This window comes from Tubulanus polymorphus, chromosome 5, assembly GCF_964204645.1.
Source record: "Tubulanus polymorphus chromosome 5, tnTubPoly1.2, whole genome shotgun sequence".
NCBI lineage: Eukaryota > Metazoa > Nemertea > Palaeonemertea > Tubulaniformes > Tubulanidae > Tubulanus > Tubulanus polymorphus.
In genome coordinates, this window is record NC_134029.1 from 21,973,883 (window position 1) to 21,993,336 (window position 19,454).

The window sequence follows — 19,454 nt, forward strand, 5'->3', positions numbered from 1 at the left end:
ACTTTCGACATCTACATTGTGCTTACTATCTCATTCTCTTACCGCTCAATAGAGCTTAATGGACTAATATTAAAAAAAGCCTGTTTGATGAAAGTTTCATCTGTCATTTAGTCGGGTTAAGATGGATGAATTTATCATGAGATCTGAGATAGGAAATGCATGTTTATGCGTTTGCCGCCATCTGGCGCATATACGACTTCCTCTCAAGGGAAAGTGCCGGTCATAATTTGCCTTGTTCCACACGTCACCTGCTGATGACACTTCTACCTGCAAAGCATTTTTGCTCTCATTTACCGTCGGTTATTTTGAGATGATACCATCGAGTTGGTCTGATCGAAATTCCCTGCGTATGTCTGGGAAGTTGATGGAACAGGGCTGTAGCGTGCAGGGCGGGGGTTGAATGAAATATGAATCGTAACACTTACACCTGGCAATATACCAGTAATACAGGTGTATTAAATTTGTACATTAGTGCGCCTCGGTGCAAATCACTTACAGGACATTGATTTGAGGCTTAAGATTTTCAAAATTTCTTCGGGGGAGGGCACCCACACCCTTGAACAGTTTCGACCAAGTCAAAAATGAACCCACCCACATTTATCACGCTGCAGGCGCGTGGAAGGCGCTTCAGTTTTTTTCGATTTTTTGAGAGGACACAAAAACTTGTAAATCGTAGCCATTTGTCAATGAGATATTCATGATTCTTAGTTGAAGCTTTTCATAAGGATCGAAATGATGAAAGCATGATTACCGATAAGCAATGTCTTCAGATTATTCTACCAATACAGTTTAGGAATAGATTTAGCTGGATTGAATGTCGTTGAATCAATTGTCACAGTTCCAGCTGTGATCGATAATTAGTTCGATCTTGTTAGATAGTGTCATTACAGGATAATACCCTCATCAGGCTTAACTGTTAATTTTGAATCGTAGTTAGACGACGAGCACGAGACAGCGCGAGACAGCGTTAGTCTCCGGTCTGTTATTTTAAGATTATGTCGTCGCAGGACCTCCTCACCGATTAATACGATGATGATCCCCTTTTTCGGAGAAAGTTTAACTACTCGACCTTTCTTAATGATGTTTTTTGCATCATGTACACTCAATCAAGAGTGGCCGCTAACCTGGAAATCGGGGATAAGCCAGGGAAATTTTATTTCTTTGAAAGTCACGGAATAGCCTGGGAATTTTGCAAAAATTCTAAGAATCGGAGGGAAAGTCAGGCACCCTGACCACGAATCTGGAAAACACAGGGAAATGATTTTTCTCAGGGAAAACACAGGGAAATTACTTTTGTCTCGCACGCACGTTTTCACCGCGAATGTTTACAATTGTCTACCTGATTATATATCAAGGATCATATGGTAAGTAATACAAAGTTATAGCGCCACTTTCTAACAAATTTATAAAATCACAGCGGAGTTATATCAGACGATAGGCTGCTTGTCTTTAATTTTATATTTGTCATGGTCTCCATATGACGCCCAGCACAGGGAAAACAACTTTTCACAGGGAAAACACAGGGAATTTGCAAGTGGGTGGTTTGTGGTCACCCTGTCAGGGAAATTAGTTAAAATTGCTAGATCATGCGTAGAATCAAACAGTTTCAGTCTATGTCTTATACATTTGACTGCGTTAATTGATAGGATTTTGGCAGATCAAGTAAAAAAGCTAAGTGTCAGAGAATAGTCGGGGAAAACGCAAGTCTAAAGAGGTCGCCCTATCATTTTTCAGGTCTTCAAACGACTGAATTAATTGACATTGTTTCGTATTACTCGAGAAAGTTACACATATTCGATTAAGTCGCATCGGGACGGAGGCCATTTTTATTGACCTATTCGGAATAATAAACGTATACAGTTTGCTCTTATTCGGGCAATAAAACGAGAATTAGATTACCTTAGGTCGATAAAGATCGTCTATTATTGGCCTTCACATTTGCCCCGGAAGCCAAATAATCCCGTACCAACGATAAGCGATGATGCCAATTTTTTTACCGCTATGTCTCGACTCACAACTTAACTTATGTCGTGCCATTTTTCTCATTGTTTCCTTCGTTGCGCCAGTTTCCTCCTAGCATTACCATAATTGCCGACCTAAATGGATACGCCGATGGATATTCCTTACAAATTACCCGACTGTCTCTAACATTAACATTATCGGTTTTGAAGAATTCAATAGATTTTTCGTCGCGATATTTGATAAGCTGTCATTTTACTGTCAGTACTACCTGACTGTACGCATATACCAGTACGAGTACTATATTCGAGTACGACTATTCGGTACGTGGCGGTTTAGTTCAATTTTCTGGTATAGACGATCTGAAATTCTAGTCATGAAGGAAGCGCAATTGGCGGCGTTATTCACGGCGTTAACTGTTTAGATGGCGGCGATAGTAAAGCTACGGTAGAAAATCTGCTCATTCCACAAGAGCATTAACTGCGCTTTAACCCTGTTACATCCTCAAAGCAAATCGCAATATTTGAAGTCTTTTCTTCTAGAGAATTCGCTGCCGATATCAAACTTAATGTAAAAATTATTATTATTATTATTATTATTATTATTATGTTTTATTTCAGACATATGTCCATATAACAAATCTTTTTTTACAAAAATATTATAATGATAAATATACAAAATACATAGCACTGTTTTCATCTAATGATATTTCACCGAGCCGATCAATTTACTTTATGATGCGTGTTATTTTAGTGGTCCTCGTAGAGAGATATTGTTAATTGCTACAGAATCCCAGCGGGCTTAAATTCTAACGCGTTTTGATTATCCGTTTCAGATATTTTATTTTCGTTCTTATCCGAGGAATCAGCGGTTACTTCTGTGAGGATTTATTGCCCTTTTCCGATTAACCGTGGTTCAGTTTTCCCATGCCGTCAAAACCGTTACAATAATGTTTATATATTGATAACTACTATGCATTATGTAAGGGGTTTCTGTGTGAGTCGATGTGCACTACCGCATCATCGATATTGGCATTTGAAAATAACAATCACAACTGTGAACATCGGCATTTATTTTTTGATTAAAAGAATTTCATGACCCTTACTTTCGATTTGCTGAATTTTCATTTGATGAATTTCCGTGTCTTGGAATAAGGAATTTGTATGATTGGATGTGCACTACGTCATCTATATCGGGGCTAGACTGGTTGCCGGTCAATTCAATTTACTTGTCGATATATTCTTTATTGATGCTTTATATTGTATCATATATGTTATTTTTCAAGTTGTCGATAAACTTTCATGTTATATTGTAGGGTACATGGCCACTTAATCAGCTAGTTATAGAATCCGAATATGTTACCAACAGAAATTGTGTAAATTATTGTCACAAATACGACTTTGTTTCATTCATGTTCATCTTTATCCTTATCTAATTGTCCATACTTGGTAAATACATACTTCTGTTACTATTGTTACTGTTAGTATTGTGTAGTTTGCATAGCATCTTGTATTTGCATTACGGTGAATGTTATCGTGACATTGTTTCTTGTATTGGAGCTCCGATACTTGCTCGAATAGACAGTAATTTACATTATACATGGCTGTTTAAACGGCTAAATGACAATCGATTTTCTGAGTAAAAAAAATCTGAACTATTCCTATTATGATGTGTGAAGTTACGTAGGACACTTAATCCTGGAATCGAGTATCGTCTGTTCATAGGAGCAGTTGTTCAGTTATTCGCTGTACCGATTCATGGCTTCTTCTTCCCCGATGAAACTTGTCGGAATAATTAACTAATGATAGCGAGTTTACCTAACATTTAATCCTCGGGATTCTTATCATTTCGATGAAAGCCGATCTTAAACTAATTTCATGTCGGCAGCAGATGATTAAACAGTGCACTTATCAGTGTTATCTAACGCGATGAAATGAGCGAAGAATTGATTCTGACGAAGTTGAAATCGAATTTCTCCGAGTCTAGTCAGTAGCATGTACGCTATGTAAGCAATTCGGCATCGTGACTTTACTTCAAAATGAATAAATAATTTAATTCGATTAAATGAAATTTAATTATCAGGAAGAAGTTGCCCGTATTGCTAATCGGGTTTTATGCGAGCGAGGTCGATATCGGATGTTTAGAAGTATTTGCATGTCGCAAAACGAGCTTGCGTTACCAGTTTGTATGCAAAATGAAAATTGAATCGGCAATCTTTGAACGAGGTCCTTTTTCGCACATTAGTTCCTATTCTATCCATCGAAGGTATATATTATGACTAGAAACAAGTGATAACTTCAATTCGAAATTTTTCGCTTACAGAAAGTGACAGATTTCAATTTTCCACCAGTAGCGAGCAACTAGATATTTTTTCATAAAAAACTTTGTGAAGAATTTTTCTTACCTGAAAAATATGCGAAAAAAATTTTAAGTCCAGTCGTATTCCGGTAGTAAGAGGTGGTGCTGAAACCAGTCGTTTCAGTGTTATAGCGCGTCTCCTTAACAGCACTTCGGGTTCACGTGTGCAAGCCAGTTGTAAGTATCATTAATTGGCCAATCATTGCGTTGTGGGTGTGCGCGAGTGAAAGGAATGACAAGAACGTCTTTATTCGTCGCTGCCGCTGCTGCTGCTGCTCCGCCAAAACCTTGTCGCCATTTCGAATCCATTCGACCATCAAACATTTCGTGCTGTTACTCGCGACGAAGATTTTGCAATTTTTTTTTTTAAATGAAGATTCATTCAGCTCAGCAGCTCAAACAGCGGTACGTCGTTATCTGTTTTACGTGTACCGATAAAGCGTCTTCGTATGCTTACCATCCCTTGCCCCTTATTATGCGTCGCCCGGCTAAAAATTAGGCAAATACAGCAAATGTCATCTAGGACGTCATTAGTTCTGTGATGGGAAAATAGATGCGATTTAAATCGCTGTCTTGGCATCGTGTAGAATATTCTGGCTAAATGATGTATTCGGATATGATATTTGGGCAATGATTTCGGGTTTTGTAGGGACGTATCGATAATTTTAGTGACGGGGAATATATTTGCGAATGCGCCCCGGTGCACTACCTGTAAGTATTGGTTTTTGTGTGTAGGATAAAGTTCATCGATCATTCGGTGAAAAGCTTCGTTTTAGCGTGCTGCGCGCGTTGGGTATTTTTAGGACACCGCAAAGTCAACTTTAATGCAAGTATAATAGACTTAGCGTTAGTATCTTGACTTTACGTCGATCGTTATTGTAAGGTCTAGATTAGACCATACATGCCTTGAAGAGTGTAAATATACCAAAAAAAATATTGATAAAGCCGGTACATTTCAATTTTGTTATAAACAAATATTTTGTGGTTTGTAGTATATACACCTCAATGCGAAGCCCATGAAATTTGGAAAATTGTAGTTTCCCAGTCATTCGTTAAACTTCTGGGCCCGGTTTCATAGACTGAGTATCAAAGTTATCCCTAGGGGTAAATCCTTAATCTGGGTGACAACCACCATAGTTACAATGAGAAACCATGGTTATAACTGACAAATTTTAAAATGTTCCTAGGGACTATTTTTCTTCCACATCTATGAAACCCAGCCCTGGTATTCGGAGTGCTGTGTATGCGCTTGCCGGAGGCGAAATATGATGAAATTTGATGAGAATGACCTTCAGATATACGACCGGGGTATCTAAATTCTCCATAAACTAGATTTCATGCATCACTTTGAAGTTTGTGTCGCTGAACGCAAACGTCGGTTAATGGCAAGATCGAACGTAATGATGAGATTACTGTATACAGCGTATACAAACATACTTTGCGCGGCGAAATTTGAAAATTTGATCGCGAGTAAATTTGTAATGATCGCCGATCACCTCGGTACGGTCTCGCTGATTAATTAGAATCCAGCGACGTCGCGGAGATTTATCTAACTAGTCACGCTGCTGACATGTCTATGTTGACTAAGCTAATAACAAAATGATTGTTGATTTGTTTGTAGAACCATGAACGCTGGGTGTGACAACTAATGAATGTTGAAACTTCCGTTATTAAATGTCCCGTCATAAAACTTATTAGTATTTGCAGATTAGAACAGAACACTTTCCTACTTTCCTTTTAGCCTCGATGTTTGAGTGAATCCATTTTGTTTTGGATAATTTCTAATTTTCGTCTATTGCGTTTCAGGTTTACAACGTTGTATGATCCTGAATTTTCGGTTTCGATTTAATTTCAGTTGTACGCCGATTTACAGTCGCTGCTGAAGAAGTATCCGGACCTGATCGAAGAATTCGCCGGGTTTCTGCTGCCCGAACAGGCCCAGGAGTGCGGCTGTTATTCGACCAATCAACAATTCAGTCAAGCTCGTAGTTTTTTACGGAAACTTGAGGTGCGTATCGCAGGACTGCCAACTGTTACTGATTTTCAGTATTTTGTTACTATTTTGCCGCGAGAAATACTGATTTGCTTTGTTTGATGTGTACAGAAATGTGTAAGATATCACTGAGGTCTAACCATTGATTGCTGAATAATTTGATCATCTTACTGATAACGCTTATCAGAAGTTGACAGCCCTGGTATCATGACGATGAATTTTTTTGATAAGGGAATGAAAAAACATTCGTCCCTGAAGGGTATGCGTAACAATATGCCTAAGTGCTTGTTCTACATTACTATCTAGTTAGAGTTGGTTAGGTTTTCAACCTACTTACTCGCATCACATAGATCCTCAGGGATTTGTTTATCTCAAACAATTCAAGGTTACGCTGTTCTCAGTGATCCGCCAACTCAATTATGTATCAAGGAAAGAAACTAAGGATAAGAAAACAGTTAACTTTTATTAGCATCGGTTCACCATATTGGCATCAAGAGAAACCATCATTTGGAGACTTCTTATTCAATCGGTGTGTACCTTTCCTCTGGAGGCATTATTAGAACGATGCAGCCTGTAATTTTTGATGGCTTTTCCTGAAACTTGATGTGAACATTGGAGATGGTGAGATGTTCACTCATTTTTTTAATGGATGTCGAACCAGCACGATTTAGCTAGTGATTCGTGATGGATTTGCGTGAAACTTGGTCTAAGAGTTGAGACTGGTTTATCTATTCTGGACTTGAACCAATAACTGCTGTTAGAACAATAACCACACTCAAACGTGGTGAACGGATAATAAGATAAAAACCCACTAACTACAGATTAAAAGAATTAAAAGCAAGAATTTATTTATTCAATCTAAAATATAAATAAGTCTTATTTATATTTTAGATTGAATAAATAAATTCTTGCTTTTAATTCTTTTAATCTGTAGATAGTGGGTTTTTATCTTAATAACTGCTGTTTTCTATGCAGTGTGCAATATGTTACCTGACTTCAATTTCTTGTCCTTTGCTATTTGCTTACCCCGGGGACATATACTCGGCATTGCAATATTCTAGTTATATTTTGCGGAAATTCTTCATTTCTGAATTGGTGATCGTTTAACCTATAACCTACCTTTGATGTTTTTTTAAGACATACATTACGCTTCAAATCAAAACTGAAGTCGCCGATATATTGGATAATCTTGCAATATTAGAGAAAATGGCTTAGAACTATTTACTCCTCAAAAATTTGTTACCCGCTGGCCATTCACGTGAGGAATTTTTCATTTATCGCGAGGAAACTAACACCAGTATACAATCCGTTCAATATTTTGCCCCTCGGAAAAAATAAAGTCAGTCAATATCTCGATGATTGCACTTTTTAGCATTTAAAAAGTTCATTTTCTGATCGATTCCTTTTTTCATGAGGTTGGCAATCCCGTATTGCAGGCCTCACAGCGACACTATATTTACTATGTACTATATTTTTTTCGACCTATCACTATATTTACTATATCAATATATTTACTATATTTTTGCAAATTTGTACTATATTTACTATATTTTTTTTTGGGGCGGGCACAAATCTAAAAAAACAGTTCCAAATCTGCTTCTGAGGTAACAATTCCTTGCTTTTACAGGTATATCATGTGGCTTGTATTTAACATCTTACATTTTGTTTCTTTTCATGTGGTTGTGTGACTTTATTGTGAGATATTGCTATGCCGAGGTGACCACACCCGATACCCGTGCATCTCAACCATCTGCAGGACCATAACCTATTAGTTGCACTGGTAATCACTTGTGTGGAACCTACTCAATACAGTCATACGCCACATTGGATGGTTGATATGAGACAGTGGAGTGGACACAAAATCGGTTTGGCTAGTAGCATTATGCCTCCAATCATGCTGAATTGCTCTGATTTTCATTTGGCATCATTCTAAAAAGATACTATATTTTCTCTATATTTTTCCACTGTATTTATATGTTTTTATATATATGTATGTTTTACTACTACTTTTTCAAATTCTGCTGTGAGGCCTGCGTATTGCTATCAGCCAGGACGATAACCAGGAAAATTGCAGAAAACTGGGACTTATAAATGTCTATTGCAGTTACTAAAATCTCAGTTCCTTTCATAAATGAACTTGGTTGCTTTGTTCTGAGAATTATGAATTTTAATTCAGTTTTTCCGTTGGGCAATGTTGTTGATATACAGCACTCAGTCGATTATGGAATTTGGAATTGTACAAGCACATTCGGATGACTTCCTGATGTGTCAGGTCACGTATTACTTAAATCACCATATGTCAGCAAGCCCATACTAAAGTAACTTCCTCCAAGTTTTCTATATAAAGCTATCTAATCTAATCTAATATGCTCTAACGTTAGAAGTTTGTGTTTTACTTTGACCAGGTACGTAGTAGTGATTCCGCGGTGGATGCTGCTTGAGTTCGCGAAAATTGTTCTAATTGGCAGCTGCAGATTTTACGACTCATTGACAGCGTAATATAGCTTCCACCCGTCGTCGATATCGTCGTCGATATCGTCGTCCGTCGAGGGCTAGTTAATGTTGCGTTGGAATGATTCCAGTACGGTACTCATTTCAAGGTTTGCCTCGTCTAGCGTAGCCTAAAGGCTTGCGTAACGTAGCATGTTACATCGTGTAGTTTTCGTGTTGTCCGAACTTCATCAGAGATGAAAAACACGGCGCGTTCTCTCTCTCTCTCGCCCGGTGTTAATTGTAATTTCTCTTGACCGCTGCATTTGTAGTAGTGAACGAATCAGTATCGTGGTATCGTAATTCGCATGCTTGCTTGATTTCATCTTCACTCGCCGATCCCGATCCCGAATCTTTAAAAAGATTATGTAAATGCCTAGATTTCAGTTTCGAGTCATTCATCGTTAATTTCTCTAGAGTTATTTATTACGAATCGGGCGCAATTTTCTAAAATCGTAATTTCGATAGTTTCGAGTAAAAGAAGATCATCAGTTTTACTCTTGAGGATGGATCGCATACTGAAGTTGTCGAGTTGATTGAGCGATTGAATTCCAGGTTTGTTCTAGGTTCTAGACCGTCGAGAGAAAATATCATCACTTTGTCGTAGTGATGCATCTAGATCTATGCAGATTTTGCCAAACCTGCCGTATATACACCAGCTATAGGGGATGGTTTTTATCGTCTATTTACCTGTGTGATACGGTATGGTTGTTGGTTTTTTCTTTATTTTCTGGTACTGGTAAACACTTGCCATGTCTGGGTTGGTTTCAGACAGACTTTAATTGGATAGGTGCAGTAGAACGAGCGTCGGTAAATCTGACGTAAGATCATTTTTTTTCAGCGACGCTTCTCCCTCATCTTCTTCGAGTCGAATGTCTTCGGCTATATATATATACACATATACATATATATATATATATATATATATATATATATATATATATATATATATATATATATATATATATATATATATATATATATATATATATATGGAACCTTGATGAATTAATGCGTCTGTATTTGATGTCAGCAGCGATCTGTATTTTCAGTCTGTGTAAAAGAGCCTGTTTGAGGCTAATGCTTCGTGGGAACAGTCAAAATTGAAGAGATGATACATATTAGTACTTCGTGGTTAATGGGTTTCCTGTACGTTTCCGGGCGAAAATGAATATTTGCCGTTTGATGCTGACGGTTCGAACGGCGGACCAGCTTCCATTTACTCCCAAAGGGGAAAAGTGTCTACTCGTGGTGAGAAATAACCGGCGACAAGCATTTATTGGCATCATTTGTCAGATGAAATCAACGATAAGCTGTTTCTCAATGAATTATTAAGCCATTCCTATTGCACTGTGGATTAGGTATTGTTTATTTAACGTGACGAAAACGCGGACGAGCTAATGTAACTGATTAATTAATAGCTGTAGTCGAGAGTTGTATACGGCACTTCAAGAGAAATAACTATCTGTTCTTCAGTCGGATTCTCACTGCTTTATTAGGTGATTGTACGTACGGTAATCGCGCGACGTATTTCAATTCGCGGCGTTATTCGTCGATCGGACGTTTTTCGAAAATTGGAAATGAAATGATTTTGAAATTGATTTTAACGTCGTACGATTGATTTATCGATTGTAATCGTCGTCCGGCACCGACGAGATGATTCAGGCGTACGATTACACTTTCTCAATTCAAATCATTTTCCTACCAAAACGAACCAAAGATTCGTCGAGATAGAAATAAGTCATGAAATTTGATTAATCATGTCAATCAATATCAGCGTCCTTGTTATTTTCGAGTGCACATTAACTCACACAGTACCCCTTAAATACTCACACAGTACCCCTTAAATATTCACACAGTACCCCTTAAATACTCACACAGTACCCCTTAAATACCCTCACAGTACCCCTTAAATACTCACACAGTACCCCTTAAATACTCACGCAGTACCCCTTAAATACCCTCACAGTACCCCTTAAATACTCACACAGTACCCCTTAAATACTCACGCAGTACCCCTTAAATACTCACGCAGTACCCCTTAAATACCCTCACAGTACCCCTTAAATACCCACACAGTACCCCTTAAATACCCACGCAGTACCCCTTTAATACCCACGCAGTACCCCTTAAATACCCACGCAGTACCCCTTAAATACCCACGCAGTACCCCTTAAATACTCACGCAGTACCCCTTAAATACTCACGCAGTACCCCTTAAATCCTCACGCAGTACCCCTTAAATACTCACGCAGTACCCCTTAAATACTCACGCAGTACCCCTTGAATACTCACGCAGTACCCCTTAAATACTCACGCAGTACCCCTTAAATACTCACGCAGTACCCCTTAAATACCCACGCAGTACCCCTTAAATACCCACGCAGTACCCATTTAATACCCACGCAGTACCCCTTAAATACCCACGCAGTACCCCTTAAATACTCACGCAGTACCCCTTAAATACTCACGCAGTACCCCTTAAATACTCACGCAGTACCCCTTAAATACTCACGCAGTACCCCTTAATACTCACGCAGTACCCCTTAAATACTCACGCAGTACCCCTTAAATACCCTCGCAGTACCCCTTAAATACCCACGCAGTACCCCTTAAATACTCACACAGTACCCCTTAAATACCCACACAGTACCCCTTAAATACCCACACAGTACCCCTTAAATACTCACGCAGTACCCCTTAAATACCCTCACAGTACCCCTTAAATACTCACGCAGTACCCCTTAAATTCAGTAACGTATAAGTAATCAATATGCAACCAACTTTTTTGTGACAGTTGTTACAGCATCTAAAAAATCTCGCCACACTGACCCTGCGCAATATTTGTGATATATATTTTTTTTGAAAGAGTTGTGAAAGTCTTTCGCGCGTTAATGATAAACATTTACACTGAGAGACTAGTGTGGCTTGATCTGCCGCCAATAGCAATGAGAGTCAGTGGAGATAGATTCACACACGTGAAGCCTTAAAGCTGCCAACCAAAAATAGACTTTCCGATGATGTTTGGGCTAAAGATAACAGGCCAGAAAAAATGTCATTCACCGCTGTATTCGGTTCGATACTGAGAAATAAGCTGAAAATTTTTCGAGAACTCGGAATCAGAACAATTTGAGAAAAAAATGAAGGAAAATTCGGGGACCGAGACAAATTTTCTAAAAATACCTAGAAAACTCGCGGTTATTCGTGTATGAGTAAATTGTAACATTTTAAACCAAGGATTTTCATTTCAGCATTTTATCCATTTACCCGCAACAGATTCACTCGGGGAATTTTGTGTTATAAAATAAATTTGAAAAAAAACGGGTCCCGGTAACCATGCGATTTTTTGCCTCTGCTTTGTTCATTACAAATTCACAAACGTTGTGACGACCAGAGGTGAACTGATTATCACTAACCCTCATCGGATACCTCATTCGAAAAATCTGTAGTCGATTTTAGGTTTCAGTTTGGCGCCGGTGAGAATTCAACGCCGCGCGGGAATTTCTCAACGAAGGATTTGCCCGTCTGCTTGCGCTACTACTGTATGATCCTACATCGACTAATTACCGCGAAGTCTTTGGCTGATATTATACCTTCCGGTTATTAATCATCTTCGGCAACCGTCCGCCTTTTTCTTTCTGCGATTGTTAAATTACATCCGTAAATTGCCCATCTTTCGGCTGCTGGTAATGCTGCTACTCGACTAGTTGTTGTTTTTATGATGTTTCATCTATGCTACTACCGGTAGCTATTTTCCATTTTTCGACCGGCAGGTATTCCCGGCTCAATAAGGCAGCAGTTCGTCAGACAAATCTGCTATAAGAGGCTGTAACTAATACATCAACTTTTTTTTTAGTTGAAGACGGTTAATTCTCGGAAGTCGGATTAAGATAGACTACACTTGAGCTATTTGAACACGTTTTTAATCAATTCGCATTCCTGAAATGCGGATTCAGGGGAATTATTGTCTCTAGATGCTATAGCAGATTAGCATGCACTGGCAGGCAGGGGTTTTTTTCTGGTCACAGCATCCGCTTATGTTACACTTAAAGATCTCAATGAAACCTGTAGCTATTGTTGTACGTGTCCTCACCAGAAGAAGAACGATGATTTAACGACGGCCGATTGATTGAAACCTGGTTGTCTTGCGCGTCTCGGTTGTTCAAATGTGGATTTGGCGACGCAGATTCCTGCAATCCCTCTTTTTACAAGTGTAGACACTCGCATTCGCTTTGTAGTATCGACGGGGCTTTTAGAGAACGCTAACAGAGGTCGTCATTTTATGGCTCATTTCGATCGCGGATCAGTGTTGGGATATCCTTTAACTCTATGTCACGTGGTGGCATGTAGATTTTTTCAAATTGGACTCCTTTGATGCCTGTGGTGATTGCATGCGTGAACTGAGAGAAAGATTTGCTGATTCTTATCCCGAGGCATTTAGTTTCAGAGTGACATTCATTCTCATTATATAGTATGAAAGATGATCCATAACTATTTTTAAGGTTTTTTTCTTGTTCGTGACAATGTTACTTCTTTTGATCCCTCCATATTGCCTAGTGCGCAGCCACTGGCACCTATTAGGATCGCTCAGTATCTAGCACGCTAGATATTCGGCGACCAGGTCAGCAGCAAATCGCCATCATGTGTGGCTTACAGTGACTACTCCCATAACTAACAGCCAATCAGCGCTGAGATGCACGATTCACAAAATGGCGGCCTCCTGAAACGGTGCCAACAACAAGAGGCACCACGCCACACTGCGGCCTGGTGACCAGTTGGCGATTGAGGTCGCTGGTGACCAGACGGAGATACATTCTTCTTACATAAAAAATTTCTGACTGAGATGAGATTAAAAGAACGGTTTTAAGTTTTAAGAACGTTTTCTCGTCGTTGCGTCCTGATCGTTGACTTAAGGATTTTTAACGTAGTTACCCTGTGCTTGCGATGCGGAAATTTCAGGGTGCTATATTGTTATTGCGCATGTTGACTAGTGAAGTCATTTTCGCAATGATCTCTGGATCTTACGAGTCTCTGCCTTCCCGTTGTTATTTGTCTATGCGCCGTTTAGTAAATACCTGCTAGCAACATTTTATTTCGAAGTCGATGACAAGAGTGTTTGAGGAATTGTTTCCAATTCAAATGAAGAGTTTTTTTTAAATGCTACTTCATGTTCTACCGACTTGTAAAATATTCAGACATGTCCCTCTTACATTAGCTGTTATGGAATGAAATTAAAGAAAAAATTATATGAAATTCTTATACCGTGTATGTTCGTCTTAGACATATATACTTCTTAATTCAAGACATACTCATATGTGCAGTCTATTTATATCATATGACTGGTTTTTATATATGTATTATAGTTGATCCATGTGCTCTCATCTTGTAGATTAGATACCCTACCGTAAATGTCAGATCCTTTAACCGAGCCATAAACAAAATGGCGGCTTTTTCAACTGCAGAAATAAGGGCTGCGGGTCAAACGGGTTTGCATCCAGTTTACACTGATCCAGCTAGAAGCGACACTGTTATTGAGAGACAATTAAAGCAAAGTTTCTATTCACACCCAGGAAAAAGTTCCATCCTTTTTGGCCAGTCTACAATGGAATGAACGAGACTTTTGGCTCCATTCCATATTGAAACAAACTGAAAGTTGTAAATAATGTAGTGTGAACATGGCTTATGTTAGTTAATTTTTGCATCATTGTGAGTCGTGTCAGTGACTCTCGTAACTGACGACTATCAGCGACTCTTTTTACTACTGATCAAATCTTAATGGAAGGATTAATGATTTCCTTCTGCCGTTGGACAATCATTTCACTTACATCGCTGTCATCTTTCACGATAAATTTTCGCTCGAGCGAAACGTTTTCAAGCCGTCGATGCTTGATCTTAAGTTTTGTAGTTTGTCGCGAATAAAACCATTGATACAGCGAGGCGAGATGTTCGTGGTTGTTTGATTTTTCCCATCGTCGTCGCGGTACACATGCCCTATAGATGATGAAACGCGTTTTTCGTATAATCGCGACCAATTTGCGCGCGATCATACCCGGTTGGAAACCTTTGTTCGTTCCCACAAAGTTTTCTGAAGAAGCTATGTAACGTAGATACTAATGAGTAATCAAAGAACGACCGTAAAAATGACTGCCTGTTACTGCAGTGTCCACCAAATGGACCGTGCCAGCTTTTTATATGTTTGAGATCTGACAAGGAAATATCATAGAAACTTCGCACAATGTCATAAAGATTTTCATGCTTGGCTGTTTTTACATGCTTCCTTTTTAATAAGTTTTTGTGCAGGATTCACATAAAAGGACAAAACAACCGTATAAAAACACTTTTGCACCAGAAAATGGTTCGTATTCTAAGCTGCCAACTGTTCCTATTTTTCTGTGTTTTCCTACTCTTTTGTGCTGATTTGATTTACTTCATGTATACAGAAATGTGAAATATGTTGCTGAAGATCCTATACTGCTAATAACTTATTGATTTGAACATATCCTTTCATGTTTTAATGCAATATTCCTGAAAAAAAAATAACCTTGTAACTGGGAAGCTGCACTTTTCAGAGGTTGTTAGGGTTCACTACGTGTTATTGTTTTCATTGAGAAGCTGCTCTTATTTATCCGTTTTGAATTTCAATATTTGCGGTCTTTGAGGTACCCGAATGGTTACCGCATGGTGACACTTTTGAACAGAATTATACAGATGTTGTCAAATAATTAGAATTGATTTGGTTACCGAATCGCGGCGAAGGAGCGCGAAAAAATGTGTTTTCGTTCTTATGATCAAGATGGGTTTCACTTGTTGCCGGATGCGATGAATGGTGATCAATGTTTTACTGTGTTTGTTCAGTTATTGTAATTATAGGAAATTTGATGCCTTTAATTTCTCTCGTGTTTACATTGCATCCGTAGAACGAAGCCCCAATGGCTTCTTTAGTCACGTTTGATGTGGCCACCTAGCAAGCATGACTGATTTTTATTGTATCTTGAAAAATAACTCTGATAGTCTGAATGTCATGTGCTAGTAGTTAATATGTCACGTGCGAATTCTGTCTCATGAAAAGTTTGACGAGGTCATTGGCTTAGAAATGAGATGCCGGTTTCATTTTGATACGACTGTTGGACTTTTCATCAGTCCACTAATGGAGAGTTGCTGGATTGAATATTTTGGTTTATACATTATGTACCCTAGACTCACCTGCAACACAAAAAAAGGACCTGATCAGAATCAAGATGACAAGATGGCCAACAGGCGGCCATTGTTGTTCAATGAAATAAAGCAATGTTTGCACATTTTTAGTGTCCATTGGAAATTGATCAATTATATGTATCCTATACCCCTCCCCCCCCTCCGGGACAGGTCCATCATCACAACCATTTATAGGATTCAATCATTGTCTTAGGACACATCATCTCGTGTAGAATTGGGGTGTTCAGGCGAGTTAAATTGTACCTGTATGTATATTTTGTAACCGTAATCGATCGCAATGTTCTTACTTGCAACATGTTCTCCGATTGTGACGAGAGATAATGAATTTCCGTATATAAGTTCACCACGGGATGTTGAACAGTGAAATAACATGGTAGTTCCATTTATATACACTACCTAAACAAACTTTGTGTTGAGTTTCAAGGTGATTGGTTTTTTCGGTCAACAGGAGAAGATTGAAATTGTCAGATCGTCACATGAATTTCGTTCCTGAACTCCTAGGGTTCTGCATAAAACTCCTTCTAGGTTTCTATGAAAAAAAATCTGATGGGATTTTTTTTTCTTCATTTTCTCCAAAATCCGACAACGTATCCGAAATTACCATGTTGATTCAAGTGTCGGCGTTTAATGATTGGGAATTGGAGATGTGCCATTTTGATTAGTGGCATTTTTACCAACGTGAACCGTTTCGAAATTACAGAGAGCCAACACGACGATTTGTCACCTGCCGTGAAAGATATTTGAAATCTCTGCTTCATTTACATATTGAGACATTGCGATGAGTGTAATCAACAACTGCAGTCTCAGTGTATAATCATCCATGAATGGAGTTGTGCCCACTCCTCAAGTTCACGACTTATGCCAGTTTGCCCTTTTGCATGCATATTTTTTTCCGCCGATTCAGTTTCATCCTTTACCCACTAACATCTGGGGACAGTTGCACCAGTTTCTATTTCTGCCCCATTATTTGTTATTATTTGTATTCCAAACGTCATTGATGAATCTATAGCTGCGATCATACAAGCATTTTTGGCCCGACAAAAAATGTCAGACCAGACCCGAGTCCAATTTTAGCACAGCTCAAATATTTGCGTTTGAATTGCAACTGGTTCTGGTAGTGTCTCGCTTGGTTATGTTTAAACATTGTTTAGTATCGAGTGAGTGGTTTATGTGTGAACGCGCTCTCTAATTAGGCACGGGCTGAATTTCACTCGAGCCTGATCTGTGCCAATTTGGCCCGGGCCAAATCATCTTGTGATAGCAGCTTATGATTAAGAGAATGTTTGTAATAAAAGTTGCCCAATCTTTTATCTAGAACAAACGCTTTTCCAGCGAAAATGACTATGGTTTTTTAGGATGTAATTTGCCCCTTCTCCTGGTTGATCTTCAGATAATACAGAAGACTGTCAATTTTCTTTATTCAAAGTGCTCAATGTGTTTCTTTGTTTGTGTCTCAACAGGTAATATGTGGCAAAAATACGAACCAGCTACAGAAACTAGTGACTGCGATGTCGAAATGCCAATCCGGTGAACCGGGAACTGAAGAGGAGCTCGCTAAATTGATCAAACCTTTGTTGAAAGGTTACCCGCATTTGCTTGATGAATTCTCTAGCTTCTTCCCTGAGAATAGCCCTCCTAAAAGGTATTCATTTAATTAAATTTCTTTAGTGGTGGAAAAAGCTTGAAATGATTTGTCTCCTGGTTTCCAGATTTTATTCATATTTGATAATCTGTGAAGCCAATATTCGCTTTGAGACTGGATGGTATTTAATTTAAGCGAAAACGTCTTATCTCAAAAATTCAATTCAAGACATTGCCATTAATGAAATAGCAAGTTATGTGTTATATTAAGTACATCAACCCTATCTTCAATATTTTCGACCAGGTTATGTATGTCTGGAAAAAATGAATTGTGTGAGCTTCGTGATTTTCTGATTCACTCAAAGAATTTTGTGTTATAGATGTTTTGTGATATAGTTTAATTTGTGTAAACTGAGTTTGTTCTTTTCTCTTCCAGTTCATTAGATGATTTTGAAGAGGTATCTATCGATAGCGATGAAGAGAATGATGCGATACCTGATGAGTTCGAGGAAATCGCTATCCCGAATACAGAGTTTCACGGTACTGCCAGATGTACTTGTGAATGCCATATCAACGCAAATGAACCGAAGTTGGCTAAGAAGACAGCGCATTGTAGAAACTGCAGTTTAAGGGTATGTTTTATGCATAGGGGCTGAAAAACCTAGAAATTGTGAATCTCTAAACTCGAATGAGCCAACTTTCTTTCTGTTTAAGATGAGGTTGCTCATCCCCCTCCGGCAGTGTTTTCAACGAAATCATCCATTACTATTAGGCGTTTTTACGAAATAGAATCTGATACAGTTTACAAATCCAATTCGATGCTGGAAACCGAAAAGGATTAGTAAATCAAATCATTTTTTGTAAATAGGTCAAACCATTATCAAATTTAGGTCACCACTCGAAAATAATGAAGAAATAAGAAAATGATGGCCTGTGATAGATTTCTTTAGCCTGCGGATTTAGCTGACTAAATTGGCATCACTTTCTTGATAGCTGAGCAAGTTAGTGGTGATCAAGAAATCGATTTACTAAACCATGTCCACGAATGAGTTCATTCACTAAAATCGTGTGCCGTGAACGTGCGACTTGGATCGATTTACACAAAGTCATTATTGTAATTTTCTTCATGAATAGTGAGTGTAGACCACTTATAGATGGCATAACCTGCCATTTCACTTGTCCATCATAGCTACCGTTGGCATAAGAGCACCTGTCCAGGCTGCCGATATTATTCCTAATCCATCCACGAGCCATGATTGAAAATATCAAAAGCGTATTCTTCCGATCATTGAACATGAATAAGTCTAAGCGCATGAATCCTTGTTTTGAAAGAAAGTGCAACTTCACCAAATTAATTGAAAACTGAGGGAGCCATTTAAAAATGTTCATTGTTAACAGTTAAAGGGTTCAGGTATGAATGAGACATTTCACATTGATTGTAGGTGATAGAAGGAGATGTTTATCTGATAACTCGAGGTCGAACTGATTTCTCGCAACCGGTTCAAGTAGTCTATTCGGATAGAGCGCCACCTGGTGGTGTAGACGAAGAACAACTCGAAGCGGCTCACACTCCGAAGCCGGCGTCGACGGAAGAGGAAGACGAAGAAGATTACGAGGATGCTAGTTTCGATGGCGGCGGTCCGTTGAGTCGACACAGTAGTATCGATCAACTTGACAGCGATATTGAAAACCAACCTATCGATCCATAAATCTTATTTACACTATTAGTTGCAGACATTTTGTACGCGGGTGCATCGCGTTATTTAATACAAAAAATCATTGTGATCAAGATATCTTTCTTTTGTTTTATATTTTGTTGTTAATCTTGTAAATACCTAAGAGAAAAAAGAAAAGTATA

The 19,454-nt window shown here is 38.6% G+C and overlaps 1 protein-coding gene across 1 annotated transcript in view; it reads left to right on the forward strand.

The window, feature by feature from the left end:
* Positions 1-19,454, forward strand: part of LOC141906062 (GON-4-like protein) — a 42,059-nt gene extending 22,605 nt beyond the window's left edge. Inside the window, exons 23-26 of the mRNA XM_074795225.1 lie at positions 6,173-6,325; positions 17,476-17,657; positions 18,033-18,228; positions 19,039-19,454. Coding sequence (XP_074651326.1) covers positions 6,173-6,325; positions 17,476-17,657; positions 18,033-18,228; positions 19,039-19,305 — 798 coding nt within the window. The 3' untranslated portion in view covers positions 19,306-19,454. The remainder of the gene's footprint in view (positions 1-6,172; positions 6,326-17,475; positions 17,658-18,032; positions 18,229-19,038) is intronic.